Below are 18,035 nucleotides of genomic sequence, written 5' to 3'. Positions count from 1 at the left end.
TTATCGCTTTTAAAAAGATAAATAAAGAATAAACATATATGTTATATTCGGTTATAAGTGTTTAAGGAAATAGAAAAAAAAAATTTTAAGAAAGTCTCCTTAACTGAAAAAACACGCTGTAAGCTACAGTAGAGAAATTTTATTACAGGACATACAAAGTATTATTTTCTTAAAAGAACTTGATAGTCTGGTAAAGAAAAACAGCAAAAATCCAAAGACTATATCACAAAAACTCACTTGACAGCCAAAAAGAAAAGAAGATGATATCCCAAACGAGATTGGATGCTGTACATCTCTGAAAGAAGAGAGAGGAGGACACCAAACGAATCTTCGTCTTTTTTACTCTGACATAAGTTACGGAAAATCACATAAAGTGGTTTCTCCACACACCTCTCTAAATATCTATAGTGAAAAAAAATTTTTTTTTAAATTTAAAAAAATTCAAATAAAGCTTTAAAATATCAAATAAAATCAAAACCTTTAAGAGGAACACCAACGAAAAATGAAAATTAGTATATGAATAAAATGTTCAAATGTGATCTAACGGCACCACCAAAACTTCAATAACCCAAAGAGCTTCTAAAAAAACGCTGAACTGGAGTAAAAAATATTTGACAATGCATTGGATTTCCCATTAGAAAAAAGGTCATTCAACTTAAACCATTTCTGATTTCTAAACTACTAAATATAAATTAAATTTTATTTTTGGTATAATTTGGCATAAGCAATGCTTCTACTTTGTGAATATATGTATAAAAAAAAACTGGGCAATTTTTAAGGTAGAATTCATGTCGCAAATTGCATTTGCAAAAGACAAACCTTCTTTAGCGATGGACAAACAGTTATCAAACATATAAAAAAACAGGGAACTTTGTGTAAGACGGGCGCATTCGCAGTAAGGTCAACATAGAAGGCAGAAGATTATTTTATGTAAGCTTTTTAGCCCCGCTAATGTGTTTAATGTGAACAACCAACTTTTTTCTAAAGAAAATTGTGAACCAGGTACTATTGACCAGTGGGACAAAGTAAAAATTTTAATATAAAAAAGTGCTAAAAATTAACTAATAGGATAAAAAATGTTGAGTCAGCATAATATGTAGGTATGTTTAAACGAAAAATTATAACATAATAAAGTCTATATTTTATTATTTTAATACCTTCTCAAAAAAGAAGCATTCATTATGCGGAGTCAAAACCAAAAATGAGTTTTTCTTAATGGTTTAGAAACTAGAAACCCTCAAAGTTGAGTGACACTTTTTCCTAAGAGAAATCCCATGCATATCCCACTGCCGATTTTTGTACGACAGTGTTTGAATTTGAGGTTTAAATAAAAAAAATGCTTAAATCTGTTTCGTTTTTTAGACTTGGGTGGTACCTTAAGATTACAGTTTGAGCATTTTTAGCAATACACAAATTTTGACTTTTCATTTGTTATCCCTTTGACGAACTGATTTTAAAGTTGGTAAATATATTCCCATATAGATGGAATTGAATCATTGGAACTTAAATTTATAATTTGTGCGATAAAGGATTACCAATTAATCCTAATGAATCAAAAGGTGTGAAAAATACAACAGCAGCAAATTTAATAATATGTATAGTAGGGTGGGGGAAGATGGGACACCTTTTCTTTCAATTTTCTCGTCCCCTTTGGTAGTAAACAAAGAACATTTAAAGAATTATAAAACCATATCCTCGCGTCTTCCATAGACCGTTGCTAATTGTTTAAAACACAATCAGAATATTTAGATATTATGTGCTAAAGGTTTCCCGTCTTCCCCCACCCTACTATATATACATAAAAAGTGCAAACTATATGATTCCAAGTTACGATAAATTACAGAAATGTCTATTTTACATAACATACTCATCGGTGATGTCGCATGAAGCAAGCGTGATGATTGATTTACAAAAATGATCAGAAAGTAGTTGAGTTAAACAAGATGAGAGGGGTGTTGATACTTCGTTGTCGAATTCATCCTATGTGTGCAATAGATATCGTATTACAACGAGGATAGAAATCTTTTATAAAGTTATACAAAGGATTAAATAACCTTTAACCTAAAAAAGAAGTGGTAAATGCAGTTAATTTTTCTGAAATTTTAATTTAAATTCTGTTTTAATCTAAATTTGTAAAATGATTTGCGTCACTTATTACAACGAAATATGTTAAAAGTTGATTTTAGCCAAAACTTTTTCAAAACTTGCTAAAAACCATTTATTCTAAATATAAATCACAATATAACTGTAAACACAAAACACATTTTTAACTAAAAATTTAGAAGCGGGAGCCCCAGAGTAACATAGAGATCAAATAAAATTGTTGTTTCTTTGCTGACAAATGATGTTATTACCTTGTTTTTAAATGAAATACGAGCCATATTCTTAAAAATTACATGTTTTCAAACTAAGTTACTAAAAACAATTCAAATGCTATGGTGACCTTTTCATCTTACTAAACATACTGCTTGAATTGATAATAAGACGCCAGAGACCAATTTCAATAAAGAAATATGCAAAGAATATAGGGACCTATTCCAAAATAAGTTTTTTTTAGTTTCTATGTTGCTGGTTAAACGTTTAAGGTCGACAAATATCGCCGCATGGACCCTTGTAATAATTCTTATGTGACAGACAAAATAACGATAATACTATCAGAGCTAAATACAAAATTATAATTTCAAAACACAACTATCTATTACGAACCATAGATAAGACATGATCAATTATATCTTGCATTCTTTCACATCTTTCATCAAGATCTGTTAAATCTGCTCGTTGTAACTGACCAATTAGATCGCGTAGTGTGTCATCCAATCTGTGCAAATATAATAAGATAGTAAGTTGGTGGATGCTTCTTTCACATTTGATTTTTAGACGCAAAGTTGCTTTACAAGTATTTAGTTTCAGGCGTTTCGATTTCCTAATTATCTAGGGTATGCGGCGCGCACCTGTGCGTTGAATATGACGTCATATACGTCATTATATATGTGCGCATTAGTATTTTTTTGGCGGGAATTCGCAACACAAACTTTGCACTACCTTTCTTACAGCTGCGTGTAAATTTAATGTAATTTGCCCATTAAACGTGGCAACAGGCAGTAATATACAACCTAAACATGTTTCAGAAGTATAACTACTTTATATTTACGATGTTTTCCTCAACCAAGCAGCATGTTTATTACGAAATAGTAAGGATTCACACGTGGATTCATTGCGTCACAATAGCGATTGTCTGGCTTGGTAATTGATTACGACACAATAGCAATTCACGCGTTGATAGTTTGGTCATAATACCGATTGTCCCCTTGGTTATTTTGTCTGCAGGACTTGAATACAGGTTGAATATTCTCCTTTTCACGCATGCGATCAAGTAAAGTATTAATACGTTTGCAATAAATACTTCTTACGCGGGTAAATGTAACGTATTGCGCTCCTTCTTTAGTGATTAGAATGAGACCGCTAGACGGCTTAAGCGATAAAAAATGGGTATGCCATATACCCTATAAATATTCTGAGGTATGCGCTGTATACCCGCATACCCAGGATCGGCGCCCATGTTGAGTTAACTTACCAATACTAATACATACTTTTTGTAAAACCACCACAAATAAACAATGGCTATACATATTCTGTACATATTGCTGTCTTTGAAAAGAATTCCAAAATATTTTCTGTTTAACAAAATAATTACCTCTCCATGTCCGAGTTAATATCTCGTGGTTCTGGTGTAGGGGATTCCCGCCATATATTTAAATCTGTGCCTTTTTTTCCTGAAAACACCATATTGTTTAAAGAAGAGAATTTGAATAAATTCATTCGGTTACAATATAAATATGCTTATATATTTTTGAGCGGTTCATAGTTTAATGCAGAATCACAAAGAAACTGAAGCATTTGATGATCCATGCCATGATTACCATAATCCTCTTCATCGTCACTGAAGATCGCATTCGAGTCGTGACTGACATCAACATCATTGTTACCGGACTTCCTTTCCAAAGTTTCGTTGTCAGAATCATCTGCTGAGGTATGAAACTTTAAAATAAAATTTACTATTCTCAAAATGTAACTGAAAAGTAGCTTATACAACAACACACAGGCAGCTTAAGGCCGCCAGGAATCTTAATGTATAAATTGGTTTTATTAAGATTTTTACAAATGGAAAAAAAATATTGCTTTAAGAGAGTTATAGGACTTTGGTTATATAATCTAAAAATATCCTTGACTTACTACCAAATGGTATGAGAAAAAAGAATGAAAACAGTTTTATTTCACAAACACCAGTTACCATCGTCAATGACCATTGGTTCCTCTTCTATGATGTCATCGCTTCGTTTTCCTGGTAACAAAGAAGTTTCCGAGGCCTCCAATGGTATGGTTGGGGTTAAAGGTGGTTTGCCTGAAACAAAAACTCTGTTAAATTCACTATCAATAATTATCCTTGTGCGGGGTGGCAACTAATAAAACAGAAAACCGATGTGGATTATATATGATGGTGTCATACATCTAGGCTCATGTGCAATGCGTTATGCCCAAAGGGGAGCTGCTTTCGGTCTGTTTTCTTTTTATAACTTAACAGTTTTGCTTACGAACACCCACAATGCATCAAGCACCAAACCTGGCATCTTTAGGTAAAAATGCAGGTGCTATAAACATTGTGCAACAAAGACGGTCTAAAAAAGACAAATTATTTGTTTAAAACAAACCATCAGCAAGTGGAAGAGAACAAAATTCACTAAGATTGGCACGAATAAGTCCACGAAGCTCATTATCAAGCTTGGGGTTGTCAAGAATAGGTGACAAGGATTGGACGACACGTTTTTCAAGTATCGTCCTCAATGCCAAGTGAACTCCTTGTTTTATCTGCATAGAAGAATTTTAGGACACCTTTTATCTGGGTACACATTTTTGGTTTAGAATTGTAAAGGAAAAATGCCTATTTGTAAGATGTATGAAAGAATTGATGTAATATTATACACACTGATGTCTGTTATAACCCCTTTTCAATTGCTGTTTGAACTTTTTGTTTCATCAATTAAATGAACCAGTTGGAGATAAAATCAAATCAAGAAGCTATGGAATGTAATAAATCAGATTTGCTAATATTAAACTTAAACAAGTAATAAAACAATAAAAATAAACAGGTTGACAGATGTAGTGCAATATTTAACATGAGACCCAACAGTATCATCACTATCATTATATGTCTTGTCTAGTGTCTACACAAATCATTTCGAAACACAAACACGTATTTCCCAATAGAAATATAACTGAATCGGATTGTTATTTTAGCTATGTTCAATCGAAAAAGAACATAATCAAGTCTATGTTGTATATATTTTAATATACCATTACCCATTATTGTTATTATAGAAGAAGCATTCATTGTATCAAATTAAACATAAACAATATATAATTTTCCTAAGCCTCCACTGGAAACGTCAAAGTTAAGTGACACTTTTATTTTTAAAATGGTGGCACAGCCAGTCATTTTTTTAATGTTTTACAATTACATGATGAAAGTTCTATCAGATGAAAAATTTACCTGAGCATTAATAGGAGGATGAAACTCAACCATCGTTCGACATAAAAAGTCCAACAAACTTGTGGTGATGGCTGGATGACTTCGGATGCTCTGATGCATCACCAGGACTCCTGGTTCAATATCCATGATGCTGTTTTTATCCGGGGAATAGAAAAGCCAATCCCAAAAAAGAGCGAGGTTGCTATATGAGGTTGCGATGCGTGACGTGCATGTTGATAGTAACCAACCAATCACAGCCCATCTATAAATCATGTGACCAACATATTATTGTAAGAAAAACAACAAGTGAGCAGGGCTTAAATATAGAAGAATCTATAAAATAGTTCTCCGTTTTCGTATCGACTTTGCTACTGCTAATGGCAAAGGGTAAAATGTCATATAGAGAATATTAAAATATTGGTATTTAAAATTAACTTGCAGGAGTTTTTTTTTTACATTCAACTACTGTATGCCACAAATTGATTGACTGTAATTACCAATGTATTTCATGAGCAATACTATAACAAACAAAAGAGCAGAGCTCTAATAAAAGAGACATAAATATTATGACTTCTTGGGGAAATATATAAAATAACACATAGCAAAGTTTGTGATTTGCACTGCACTACTACCAATCTACCATAAACTAAGTAAGATTACCTTAGCTACCAAACGAACTTAAAATAAAAGATCAATATGTTTACAGGCACTGATAATGTACTATAATAGTTAAAAGAACATGAGTAGATTCTAGGTTCACTGTAACAACAGTAACATGTTCTTTTTTTTAAATTACCAACCAACTGTTTATCAAGAAAAAATTAATATTACCTTGGTATAATATCAGAAGACAAAATTTCATTTGATGGATAAATACATCCACATATATATCGTATAAGGTCGCTACGTAAGGTTTGACTATCGGGTGTTGCAAGATATTGACGTTGGAACCAATCCTGGTAGCGTTTGTGGTTTCCAAACCTTACCTGAACAAAATAAGATAATTCGTTTTAAATTTCTAAACTGACTACAGAATCATTATTCATTATCTGATCTCTCTACTGTGTGTTCTAGCTGCGAAGACAAATTGGTAAATCATAAACATCACATTCACATATAATTATGATACAACATCACAAAAGATATGATCATATCACTATTTATAACAAACCTTGAGAAGAATAAAGTTAAGTTTATTTTCCATATCTGGTGTAACTCGACATGTGAGAAATTTACGTGAAGTTCGAGTTTGCAGCAAACTTAAGACGCCAGTGAAAGATGGTGATAAGGTCTGCAATATTCAAACTTTTATGCACGGAAATTAACAGCCGAAAATATATAACTATAAAATATAAAAAGGCAAACTATGGTTATTTTAGGTCCAAAAGATGTTATTTTAAATTATTACAGTATGTGTGAATTGTTTAAATTTTAGAACACAACTGACAACAGTTTAAGCCAGGAATATGGATTCAAGATATTTTTAAAGAGCATACCAACAAAAAAATCTAAAATATAGATAGAGACACTCAAATGAAATATAAAGGTACCATTAAAGTTTTTAAAAACGAAACAGCTTCTGAAATAATGTAGAACAAAACTTTAAATCGAACAGCCTAGGTAAAAAAAATGATGTGCTACAATACATGGGATTTCCCATAAGAAATAGTTCACTTAATTTGACCATTTCTAGTGTCTAAAGTATAGAAAACTATTTAATTTTTTATTTGTATTTGTTACATTAAACGCTTCTTTTTTGTGAATATCAATAAAAATATATAATATATATATAAAATATTTATAGCCTTTTTTATATATATGTATAAAATATTTATAGTTTTACTTTTTCGAAGAAACGTAGCTATGTTTCTTTAATTTTTCAAATAAAACACAACATGCTGAGTTAGCACTCTTTTTTGAATTAGTTCATTTTCAATCCTTGTATGATATTAAAACGTTCATTATGTTTCCCTGGTACCAGCTGTATGACTTCCATTTAAAAAAAGTCTGTCGACCGTATTGAAGATAGTGCTGAGTCATCATAATGTGGTACATAGCTTGCGTTCAATCGAAAAATTAAAACATAAAATTCATACTTGATATATATTTAAAAAGAAAACGTTCATTCAACCAACGCACCCAAAAATGATTTTTTTCAGAAGCTTTCGTTTTTAAAAACATTTTTAAGCATTTGTTTTTTAAAACATTATCTTGAAAACACAAACCTCTGGTTTATAAAGAACATCAGACCATAATCGTTCAATCTCTGGTATTCTCGCAACTGCCGACATTAATCGAATAAGATCCCTTCCGATGCAACAACACTCCATCCACTAGGTGGAAACACAGAATTAATAACAAAAAAATTCATTCAACTTAAACTTTTCAAAACTTTGCTATAATGTATTATATATATATAGTTAATATATATTATAATATAATGATTATATTTTTAGTTCTTGTTTTATTTTATTTTTGTTGGTAATATTATATACAAGAGCACAAAACTACAACACAAACCTTTTCTCTCATTAAAGTAACAACAAAATTTGCTTCTTTCTGTCTTAAAGCCGTGAAGTTTGAATGGAAATGATCCTGTGGACAATAGAAAACAAATTCAAGATACAGTTTTGGATGACACAGGTTTGGTCCGGTATACAAGACACAACTGTGAAACATAGTAAACCATTTAAATCTAGTTAAACATAAAGGGCAAACAAAAAGGTAAAAGCCAAAGTCTAGACATATTATTATTTAATAACTATTTACTTATTATTTCAGAAAAAAAAATTTTTAAGACACATTAAAAATTACCTGAAGCAATCGTAGATAAGTGTAAACAGTTATTTGAAGAAGAGAAATTGACTTTTCCACCCAAGCTTGATTGTTAATTAACATGTCAAGTACATTCTCACACATCCAAACATTCTTTGCTGAAGTCCCACCACCTAAAATAGTTGTAACTAAGTTTAATATATACTTTAAAATTGTTTAGCAGACAAAGAAATTTCTGTATTATTTAAAAAACACAGCTTGTTTAAATATGATATAAATGTTTCAACAACAGTTTCGGAGCTATTTTATACCAATTGTTATTAAGCACATAAGTGGTCACAAAGATTCTTTTTTGTTGAGCAGTTGTTCTTACTAAGCACATGAATGGTACCATACATTCCATTTCGTCGAACAGTTGGTTGTGTTTATGTCGTTCTTTGCCATAGGGTTTTCCACAATAATTAATTATCAAGTTTATTCTTTAATCTCCTAATTAAAATCAAATCAAATCAAATATATGAAATTTTAGATAATTTTGTTTGATTTAAAATCACAAAATTAACAATTACTTTACTAATTAGTAAGTAATTGTTGATTTTGTATGGATTCGTCCAACTTTGGTAGTTAAAGTAGGAACGATCAAAGTTAAATGGCATTTTTTCTTAGGAGAAATTTTATGCATTATCGCATGGTCAATTTATTTTTTTTTTCCGCAGGGTTTTTTACTTGAGATTTCTCTACAACCCCTTTCGTTTTTTAGAAACTTTAGTGGTACTTTTAGATTACATTTGGGCGTATTTCAAATCTCTGCATATACAAGTTTTCAATTTTAGGGCTGCCATTATTTTGTGTGTGATTAATTTTCAGACACAAGTTTTTAGCTTTTCCTGAATACAACAACTTAGAGCATACCATAGGTCATTATCATTTTCCAGTTATATCTATGATCTTTTAAAAGTTTTCAAACGACATTTAGTTAATGGTTTCCCAAAGAAATTGTTATATTACCAACAATTTGTTTCATCAAAGCAATGCAGAGGTTCTCGCTTCCATTAGCAGAGGTACGCACAAGTTCATTCACAATCCATAATACCTAGAATATAATAATGTTTTATAAAGTTAGACCTTGGTTCAGTGGTTTAAGTATTCATTGTTGCTAAAAGATACTGAATTCAATGCTCAATGACAATTATTGCTCTGACCCAGCGAACAGTGGTTACTGATATACTATCTAACTGATAACTGCAATGCCACAAAAACAATCGCCCACATGGGTTAAACATGTTATCACAACTGCAGTTGCCCTGTTACATCAGGGGGTAATTGGTATAAATGGTGGCATTCATTTATTTAATTCTCTTTTTCATATTTTTCATCCATATATACCAATATACATATTACATAATGCATACTAAAAAACCACACATTACCTGCATACGTGCAGCATCAGTCAGTTTGCGAAATTTTTCTATAATAATGATGTTCATGTGCAAAAGAACACAATTTAAACTGTCCCGGTTCACCATCATTAAGTTTTGGAAGGTCTAGATTTGAAGAATATTGAGAATAAAACTACAATTTATATAACTTATATATGTCATGTAGGGATGCACAATACAGAAATTAGAATTTGTGATGTTCTAATCTTTTTGTATTTCCAATCCAAATATTAGTTCCGGCATAATGATGCCATCTCATTCAATTTAATAAAAAGTTTAAATAAATAGTGATTGTGAGAAACATTATCTTTGTTTGCATGAAACGTTCAACAGAAAACGTTTACAATGTCATTTTTAAAGTTAATATCTGTTTCCAATTAGCTGTTTGGGCATCATTTGTTGTTAGGATTAGGCATTTTCACACCATCGTTTTGCTGGGATTTGAGCTCTCTCTTCCAGCAGAAAAAGACAGGATCTCTCTTGTCCAGGTGTAATGGATAATGTGAAAATTCAAACCCAAAACATTTGGCAACCAATAACATGGTGCAAAATTTCGGCAATAGGACAAGTTTTTACCATTTATTAGATCGTGATCCAACAAGGCTACTATTGTAGTGTTAATAAACTGATTTTTGTGGGTAACTGGGTAAAACTGATATTCGCCCATAAAAAAAAAAAGATTTGAAATTCTAGATTTCTAATTCTAAAATAAACTGTTCTAGGATATTATAAAATACCAAATTAAATAGTAATTATATCTTAATGTGCATCCCTAATGTTATAGATTCAGAAAGAAATATCCAAGTTCATGTTCTCCAGCTACATAGTTTGAATATAGCTTACCTTTGATGCAGTTTGTCGATCTGAAAGTATTTTACATAACAAGCCGATGCACACACTTTCATGCTCTGTGTTGCCAATCGAAACCTTAAAAACAAATAAATCAAAAAAGATTTTTACTTAATTTTTTTCTGCGATGGAAGCAATGCGATGACACCACAGTTCACAGCAACTCTTCCAAAGGTTGGCATATGTATGTTGTTTAAATGTGTTTGGTAGCTTCCGTTTAGGGTTTTATTTTAGAAAAAAAAGTTATGCAGTTTCTATTTTTTATAGTGTTTCATTTCTTTAATTTGTGGTGTGTTTTTTTAAAATTTGTTTTAATTTTGTGCAGGATTGTAAAAGTTGTAAATCCGGACGGTGATCGTTTAATTTTATTGAAAATCCGGACGTAATATGTTTTACGTGCGTCTGTCACCCAAGCTACCAAATCTTGTTATAAAGCGTATTACTGACTATCACCACGACACCACAGTCTAGTGTGCAGGGGCCTGTGCGATAGAAACCGTTGTTAAAGCTGCGATCTAATGTTTTATGTTCGTCGCGTGTTCGTAATAATCAGCTAACGAAGTCGCTCGAGTAACAAACATTGCCGTGCTGCAATTTGACATTTTGCGCTTAATTGTTACGTCATATGTATTGCAACATAACTATTAACTATGACGTTTCATTACGTAACAATCGGGAGGAATGCCCACTGCCCAACGAACCACGAGATTGAAACATCGTGTATGAAACATCGTGTATGAGCGTCACATTTTTACGCTCTGCGCGGGCGTAGGAAATAAAGTAAGACGCATGCGGTAGCATACATTCTACACCTAACAAACGAAGCAATCGTTGTGAATTTATTCTCGTGAAAAGTGCCGTAATGAAACTCTGGTTCTCGTGCGGTGCCAACGAACGATGTTTTTTGGCTTCTGTCCAAGCTCGGCCGGGAAGATACTTTGTAATATCATATTACAATTTGCGTTGGTTCCAACTTACTGATAGCGTCGCTCCTCACTCTTATATTTGCACCAATTAAAATTCACATAAACGCAATTTACCTGCATTTAATAAAAGTTTAAACTATTCTTGGTTGCTTGCTTAAAATTATATCGGGATTAAAACAAATATACGAAATATAGAAGCACATAAACCACAATTGTTATCTAAAATTTTAATAGTTTATCAAAGGTATTATGACGTAATCATCGTTACATTTTTAATCCACGATGAACGTGCGTAAAACTTTTCATTTGTTTCTACCGATTTAGATACGTCGTTTTAATAAATGTAATATCATTTTAAATTCACCACATAAAGGTTCCATGTGACATGATTTGTGACAAAATTAGTATAGTAGGTGTTAGGAAAATGCATTTTTTTTAATGTTTGCACGAACCGTTTCGTCATTTTAGCTATTCGCCGTGTTCTCGCAATGTAAGCGATGCGGTTAAAATAGAGCGCACGTTTAGGTCGTCAATAATTACGGAACAAAGAAACCAAAGAGTGTCGGCCGAACGTAAGAAAGTTGATTTTAATATAAATAGGATTTATTTCTACTAAAAAATCCGGACGTTTTTCGACGATCCGGACGGTGACATTATCACTGAAAAAGGGGTATTTTTACAATCCTGATTTTGTGCCTGAGATAAAAAATCCTAAAAGAGATACAACACCTAGATTGGGTGAAAGCACTAATACCAGGGACGGGCAACATACGGCCCGCGACGGTATTTTAAACGGCCCGCAGACAGTTTCTGGTCTTACATAATAATGTGGCCGCAGCCCATAACTTTTAAAAATCCAAGGTATCTCTTATTGAATATAAAGTTTCTTTGCGCATGTACAAGTATTATTTTACAAACTATCTATCTATACTTTGTTGAGCATTCGTGAAAAACGCAAATATTCAGCCTGTTTTCAAGTACCTGAATGTTGAATTATCAAAGGGGCAATCGCGATTATAACGCAAATAATCAACATGTGATTAGCTATTGTGTCATAATTAATTGCCAGGTCGAACTATTATCATGAAATGAATCCTTGTGGAAGTGCTACTTCTAGAACGTTTTTTAAGTTCAAGGCGTGTTTATTTTAAGACGCGTCTGAGTTTTATGTTGATTTATTTCTGCATATTACACCGGGTGCTACTGAGTACCCTGAATTTTTCTGCAATACGGGATTATTGTATTGATTCAGCAATCCGCCTGCCAAGTACTTCATTTTCCAATATCATGGACTTAGGATGTTGCCCGCCCCTGACTTACACCAACTCAACAAAAGATATGAAGGTAGTAGTACAATAACTAAATACTGTAGAACCAGCGTGTAAATAACAAACCTATAAAGTAGAAACAAGTTATATTATTGGGTGATGTGTAAGGTAGACAATTTCAAGGATTCTTGATGACTATTATTTATGTATAATTTGTACAAAAGTGGTAAACAGTGTTTTTTTTTATTTTAAGCGAATACCATGTACTACAGTTGCTGGTTAGTTAAACTATTCCAACTTCCAAATTAGACATAGACACAGTTTGTTACAGACATTTTTTCTGGTTAAAATTGTTCATTATTCTACTTTCTGCGCACAACTATAAATTTCCACTTACATGCTTAGTGAGTATATCATTTGCTTCTCGTTCAGAACTTATATTTTCAAGCAGATTTTGAATGAGGTTTAAACTTTTTTCCAATTTCTGTAAATATGAAATAAATTAATTCACTTTCAAGAAACCAAAGCATTAAAAAAACAAAAAAACTGCAAGCCTATGACGGGTTGTCAATTATGGTCTGTAGACTTTTTCGTTTGATCAACTATGAAATAAAAACAATGTTAAAGGAACGCTATTGTGTAGGTCCAGGAGGAGCTTTAGTGTTTGAGACTGGCTACAACATTTTTTTCAAAACTGTTTTTTTAAAGATTTGCAGGACTTTCTGTACATAGCCTACTTATTAGGGCAATGCCAATTTTAAAATTTTCTGTACATAGCCTACTTAACACAGCAATGCCAATTTTAAAAAACTTTTGCGTTTTTTTACTTTTAAACCACTGAAATTGCTCAGATTTTAATTGCAACGAATAACCCTTTTATTTTCCTTGGCGGAATATCTTCTTGCAAGACATTCTTTTAAATTAAAAGGATTGTAGTAGCATTTCAATATAATATTATATATATATATTAGGGATGTGCCAAGGCGAACCCGAACCCGAATAGATTCGCCGAATACCAGCACAGTTTTGATATTCGCGCGAACCCGAATATTGCACAAGATTCGTGTGCGAATATTTATTACGCACGTCATAAAATATATCAGTTTATATTGATGCTCAACTCGTCGACACAACAGGTTGCTTTCGTAATTGCACCACAGCACGTGGAATTCCCTGGCGAATAATGCCGTCTATGACGTAACACGTGTGTGACGTAAGCAAGTATGTGGTATATATGCGCAGAAAACGATGCAAGGTTATTGTTTTAACGGTGGAAAAAATGGAATGTGAGAAAGAAACTGGGAGTCTACTTTGTTTTAACTACGCTTTAACGATGCTTTAATAATCTCCCTTTGATTGTGCGTTTTAATTATTGCAACATGCTGAGTAGAGCCCGACCAATATTCAAACCGACACCGATATTTTGTAAATTACAGTTGCCGATTACCGAGATTTTAATGCACCTAAATAACTTGACTAAATAAAACCTAAAAATCTGATATAGCGGATAAAAATGAAACTACCTGCTTAATTAATATTAATTAGTTATTAGTGAACTTGTAATTAATTAATTGGTTAATTTGTAATTGTTTTCAAATAAATTTTACCTCCCCTCCATTAAACAAACATTATATTTATCAGCTAATGCAGTTTATTTGTATATCACGTTGACGTTCAAAAAGACGCGTAAGTGACCTAAAGTAACCTCGACGTTACACGCGCAAACATGACATGCGGTGGACGCGTGATCGGACGCTTTGACCTAGTTTATTACGAACGAGTTGAATTAGGTATACGAATGAGTTTACGTTTATGAACAAGTTAGCGCTCTGCATTAAGTGAACAAAAGTGCCAACTCTTAGTAGCTCAACAACATACGTGACGCAAGAGACAGTGAAGTTGCTGATGTCACACGCGAATCTATTCGGGTTCGTACGAACCTGAATCTTTTGTAAATTGGCACATCCCTAATATATATAATATATTCAGCAACTGGTTTAATTGTGCAGCATTACACTGTAGAATTGTCCTGCGCCGTGGCAAAGTGGTTAGCGGGTCTGCCTCTAACCCGGAGGTAATGGGTTCAAGGCTTCCCGCTGCCACCATTGTGGGCGTATGTGCCCTTGGGCAAGACACTTAACCTCAATTGCTTCAACCCAGTGGTCACTACTGGGTTGTCCAAATTATCAGCCATAAATAAAAAGATTAAAAAAAAACCCAAAAAATTAACCACAAAGTAACATAAATTGTAACTCATAAACTGGAACGAGGTGTATGAAACAGAACTCCCGTGTTATAAAGACTGTCATTTTTTTCGGCCATGCAAGGATAAAGTAGCTTACATTCATTCACATTCAGACTACAAATAATTTAACAATAAAAAGAAATATTGAACCACACTGTCCCACTAGCATGTTATTGTTGGACAACAATCTGTGCAACAGTGCTTCAATGCAATATTGCATGTTTACAAACAAGATTAAAATTTTCTACCTCCTCAAGTTCTTCTTTTGCTTCAAATGACAAAGTGTTAAAAATTTTCAAGTTGTTAGTCCCAGTTGTTGTATGTGCCATTTTAAAGGACCTTTATCCTTTTATCAGTATCACGATGATTCGACTCTACACAAACCTAATTAATATAGAAATATAATTAATTAATAAAGATCCGGTCGCAAACAAAAATTCTTTCCACAAATAACGCTACCAGTCAAAACTTTTAACAGTTCCGTTCACCGAAAATAAAAATATGTGAATTCAGATTTATTTTGAGCATTTTGCCATAGGGTGGCGTGGGGCATCAAGAGTCTGGCCCACGGTTTTCATAATTGTGCTTTTTTTGAATAAGAACAATGTTTAATGTCTCATGATGCTAAATAGCTGGTTTGTGTATATTTGCTTTAATTAAAAAGTTATAAACGTTTAAAAAATCAAATTTTAAAGTTGTAAAAACGTCCCTCGCAGGCACTGTGACGACACAATACAATATTTCGTTAATGGGGAAAACCCGGCCAATTATTTGTTATCGTTTACCTAGTTTTTGAGCACGAAGTGGTCATGTAGATCCTTTTTAGTCGAACAGTTGTTGTTGTTGTTGTTTTTTGCAAGAAATATTTTCGCAATTAACTTAATTCCTAATTTTACCATTTATTCTTTTATCGTTTAAATTTAAAATATTTATAAATTTTAAAATATATTTATAGATTTTATACTAAACTTTTAGATTTAACGAGGAAAAAAGAATAAATGCTAGAATTTAGATCCTATCAGCAACAACAATAACGCCAAGAACAACTGTTCGACGAAAAAGAATCTATATGACCACTACCGTGCTAAAAAACCGGCGAATAGCGAATCAGATTTAAAAACCAATATTTTTCTGATTATTATTAAATAGGGGTTTGTGGAAAAAAGAAATCGCGTCTGATAAAATCTCCCCCCACCCTACTATATATACATATTGTTGCTCTAAGTTTAAAAAGTTCACACGTTTCTAACGTCACACATTTTTCGTGACGTCACATTTTCTGTCTGGTACGTTGACCTTATTGCGAGGACGACAGTCTTATACACGAATTTCGCTGTTTGTATACGTTTTGTAACTTTTAAAAGTCGATAAGTAAACGTTATCCTTCACGATATGCTTATTCGACCATTGCGTATTTATCCTTGTGTGGCGGAACAACGACATTCGTTAGAACACGCGTGTTCTGTTTCATACACCTTGCGTCCACAAGTTAGTACCACGCATGTAACTTTGTTGGTGATTATAATTTATTATTGTTTTTCACGTATAGTAGGGTGGGGAAAGATGAAACACTTTGTCAGGCAAGACTTTTTTTAATTTTCTTTTTACCGACCCCGATTTAACGATAATTACAAAAATAATGATACAGAATTATTCGTCAGTATTATTACGACTTTAAAAAGCGCACGTCAAAGCTAATTAAACTGTTTTAAATAATAAAAGAATATGTAAATTCGAAACGGTATATTTTAAACAAGTAAAAAATACGAAATAGTAAAGTGCTAACTCTGAATGCTCGCTAAACCTGTAGTTTGCAAAGTTTTGTAGTTTGCGAGTGTGGCCGATTAAACTAGGTTTATAGATTTTAGACTAAATTTTCAGAATTAAAACCGCATAATTAGCAATTATTTACCGATTACTTTACTGTTTGATCAAATGCGCCAAATTCAAAATGCACCTTAAACTTTAATTAAATGATTGTACTCTATAAAGTATTTTGATCTAAGCATAGTTTTATAAATCATGATGCATATGATCGCCTAATTAGCGAGTAATTAACGATTACATTTCTGTTTGTTCAAGGCGCTAACTCGTACTTAAAATATACCATTTTTAACTAAGCTTAGCCCTATAAACCATAGTGTATAAAATCGTCCAATTAATGACTAATTAATGATTGTAACGCTTGCGTGTCAAGTGAAACTGCCATGCATCGGGAACCCAGTAATAACACAGTAATTGGTAAGTTTTGGCTTTATTTACGTTAGCGTAATAATAGCCTCCTATATCTCTTATTAAAAAAAAACAAATAGTTACACCGGGCGAGGATCGAACTCGGTACATGAGGCTATTATCTGTTCCCGGCGCGCGACCTAACCGGTTGAGCATAACTCCCTATGTAACGACATTTCGAAACAGCGGGTATAAGGTCTAGAAATGTGTGACATTGGGAATTTTAGAGTGCACGACTACACAGTGCACGTGTTGGTAAGATAAGAAATCCTCACAACGATTCACGACTGTATCAAATTATTACCATTTAAGTAGGGACAAATTAAATGCACTACTCTTATACCTTATTATCATTTATCGTAATTGAAACATTATTTTTAATTCAACATCATATGATTAGTATTAACTTAATTTCTAACATTACTTAATTGCTGCGTGATTACAGTTTGTCAAAATTCATGAAAACAAACGTTTTTAAGCGACCACAACGTTAATTAGTGTAAGTTTACAATAAACACATGGTACAGGAGTTGTACAAAGCGTATTTACACATATTTTTTTACCAATTACTCAATCCTCATACGTCATAAGTTAATTAGTTATAATTAGTTATAATACATGTATAAATACATTCTGTCTACTGCTCAACGGTCACCAATGGCGACTAGAACCCGTTTTATTGGTTACTTCAGATTTGTTTTTGATCGAGCCCAGTCGACCGTTGTAGTAAAAGGATTAATTATCATATTAGGGTGGGGGAAGATGGGACACCTT

The 18,035-nt window shown here is 32.6% G+C and overlaps 1 protein-coding gene across 2 annotated transcripts in view; it reads right to left on the bottom strand.

Annotated features, from left to right (window-relative positions):
- Positions 1-15,439, bottom strand: part of LOC149728142 (integrator complex subunit 3-like) — a 43,060-nt gene extending 27,621 nt beyond the window's left edge. Inside the window, exons 1-18 of one of the 2 annotated variants that reach the window (XM_089888226.1) lie at positions 15,278-15,439; positions 13,182-13,268; positions 10,585-10,668; positions 9,733-9,846; positions 9,311-9,395; positions 8,342-8,475; positions 8,048-8,122; positions 7,753-7,860; positions 6,699-6,818; positions 6,359-6,513; positions 5,549-5,789; positions 4,710-4,866; positions 4,292-4,402; positions 3,921-4,025; positions 3,695-3,773; positions 2,707-2,818; positions 1,868-1,980; positions 238-402 (exon numbers count right to left, since the gene is read on the bottom strand). In XM_089888226.1, coding sequence (XP_089744352.1) covers positions 238-402; positions 1,868-1,980; positions 2,707-2,818; positions 3,695-3,773; positions 3,921-4,025; positions 4,292-4,402; positions 4,710-4,866; positions 5,549-5,789; positions 6,359-6,513; positions 6,699-6,818; positions 7,753-7,860; positions 8,048-8,122; positions 8,342-8,475; positions 9,311-9,395; positions 9,733-9,846; positions 10,585-10,668; positions 13,182-13,268; positions 15,278-15,358 — 2,126 coding nt within the window. In that variant the 5' untranslated portion in view covers positions 15,359-15,439. The remainder of the gene's footprint in view (positions 1-237; positions 403-1,867; positions 1,981-2,706; positions 2,819-3,694; positions 3,774-3,920; positions 4,026-4,291; positions 4,403-4,709; positions 4,867-5,548; positions 5,790-6,358; positions 6,514-6,698; positions 6,819-7,752; positions 7,861-8,047; positions 8,123-8,341; positions 8,476-9,310; positions 9,396-9,732; positions 9,847-10,584; positions 10,669-13,181; positions 13,269-15,277) is intronic. The other variant, XM_089888227.1, reaches the window with a different exon arrangement.
- Positions 15,440-18,035: the final 2,596 nt, after the last annotated feature.

This window comes from Ciona robusta, chromosome 11 (genome assembly GCF_009617815.1).
Source record: "Ciona robusta chromosome 11, ASM961781v2".
Lineage (NCBI taxonomy): Eukaryota > Metazoa > Chordata > Ascidiacea > Phlebobranchia > Cionidae > Ciona > Ciona robusta.
This window is presented reverse-complemented; position numbering and strand designations above follow the sequence as displayed.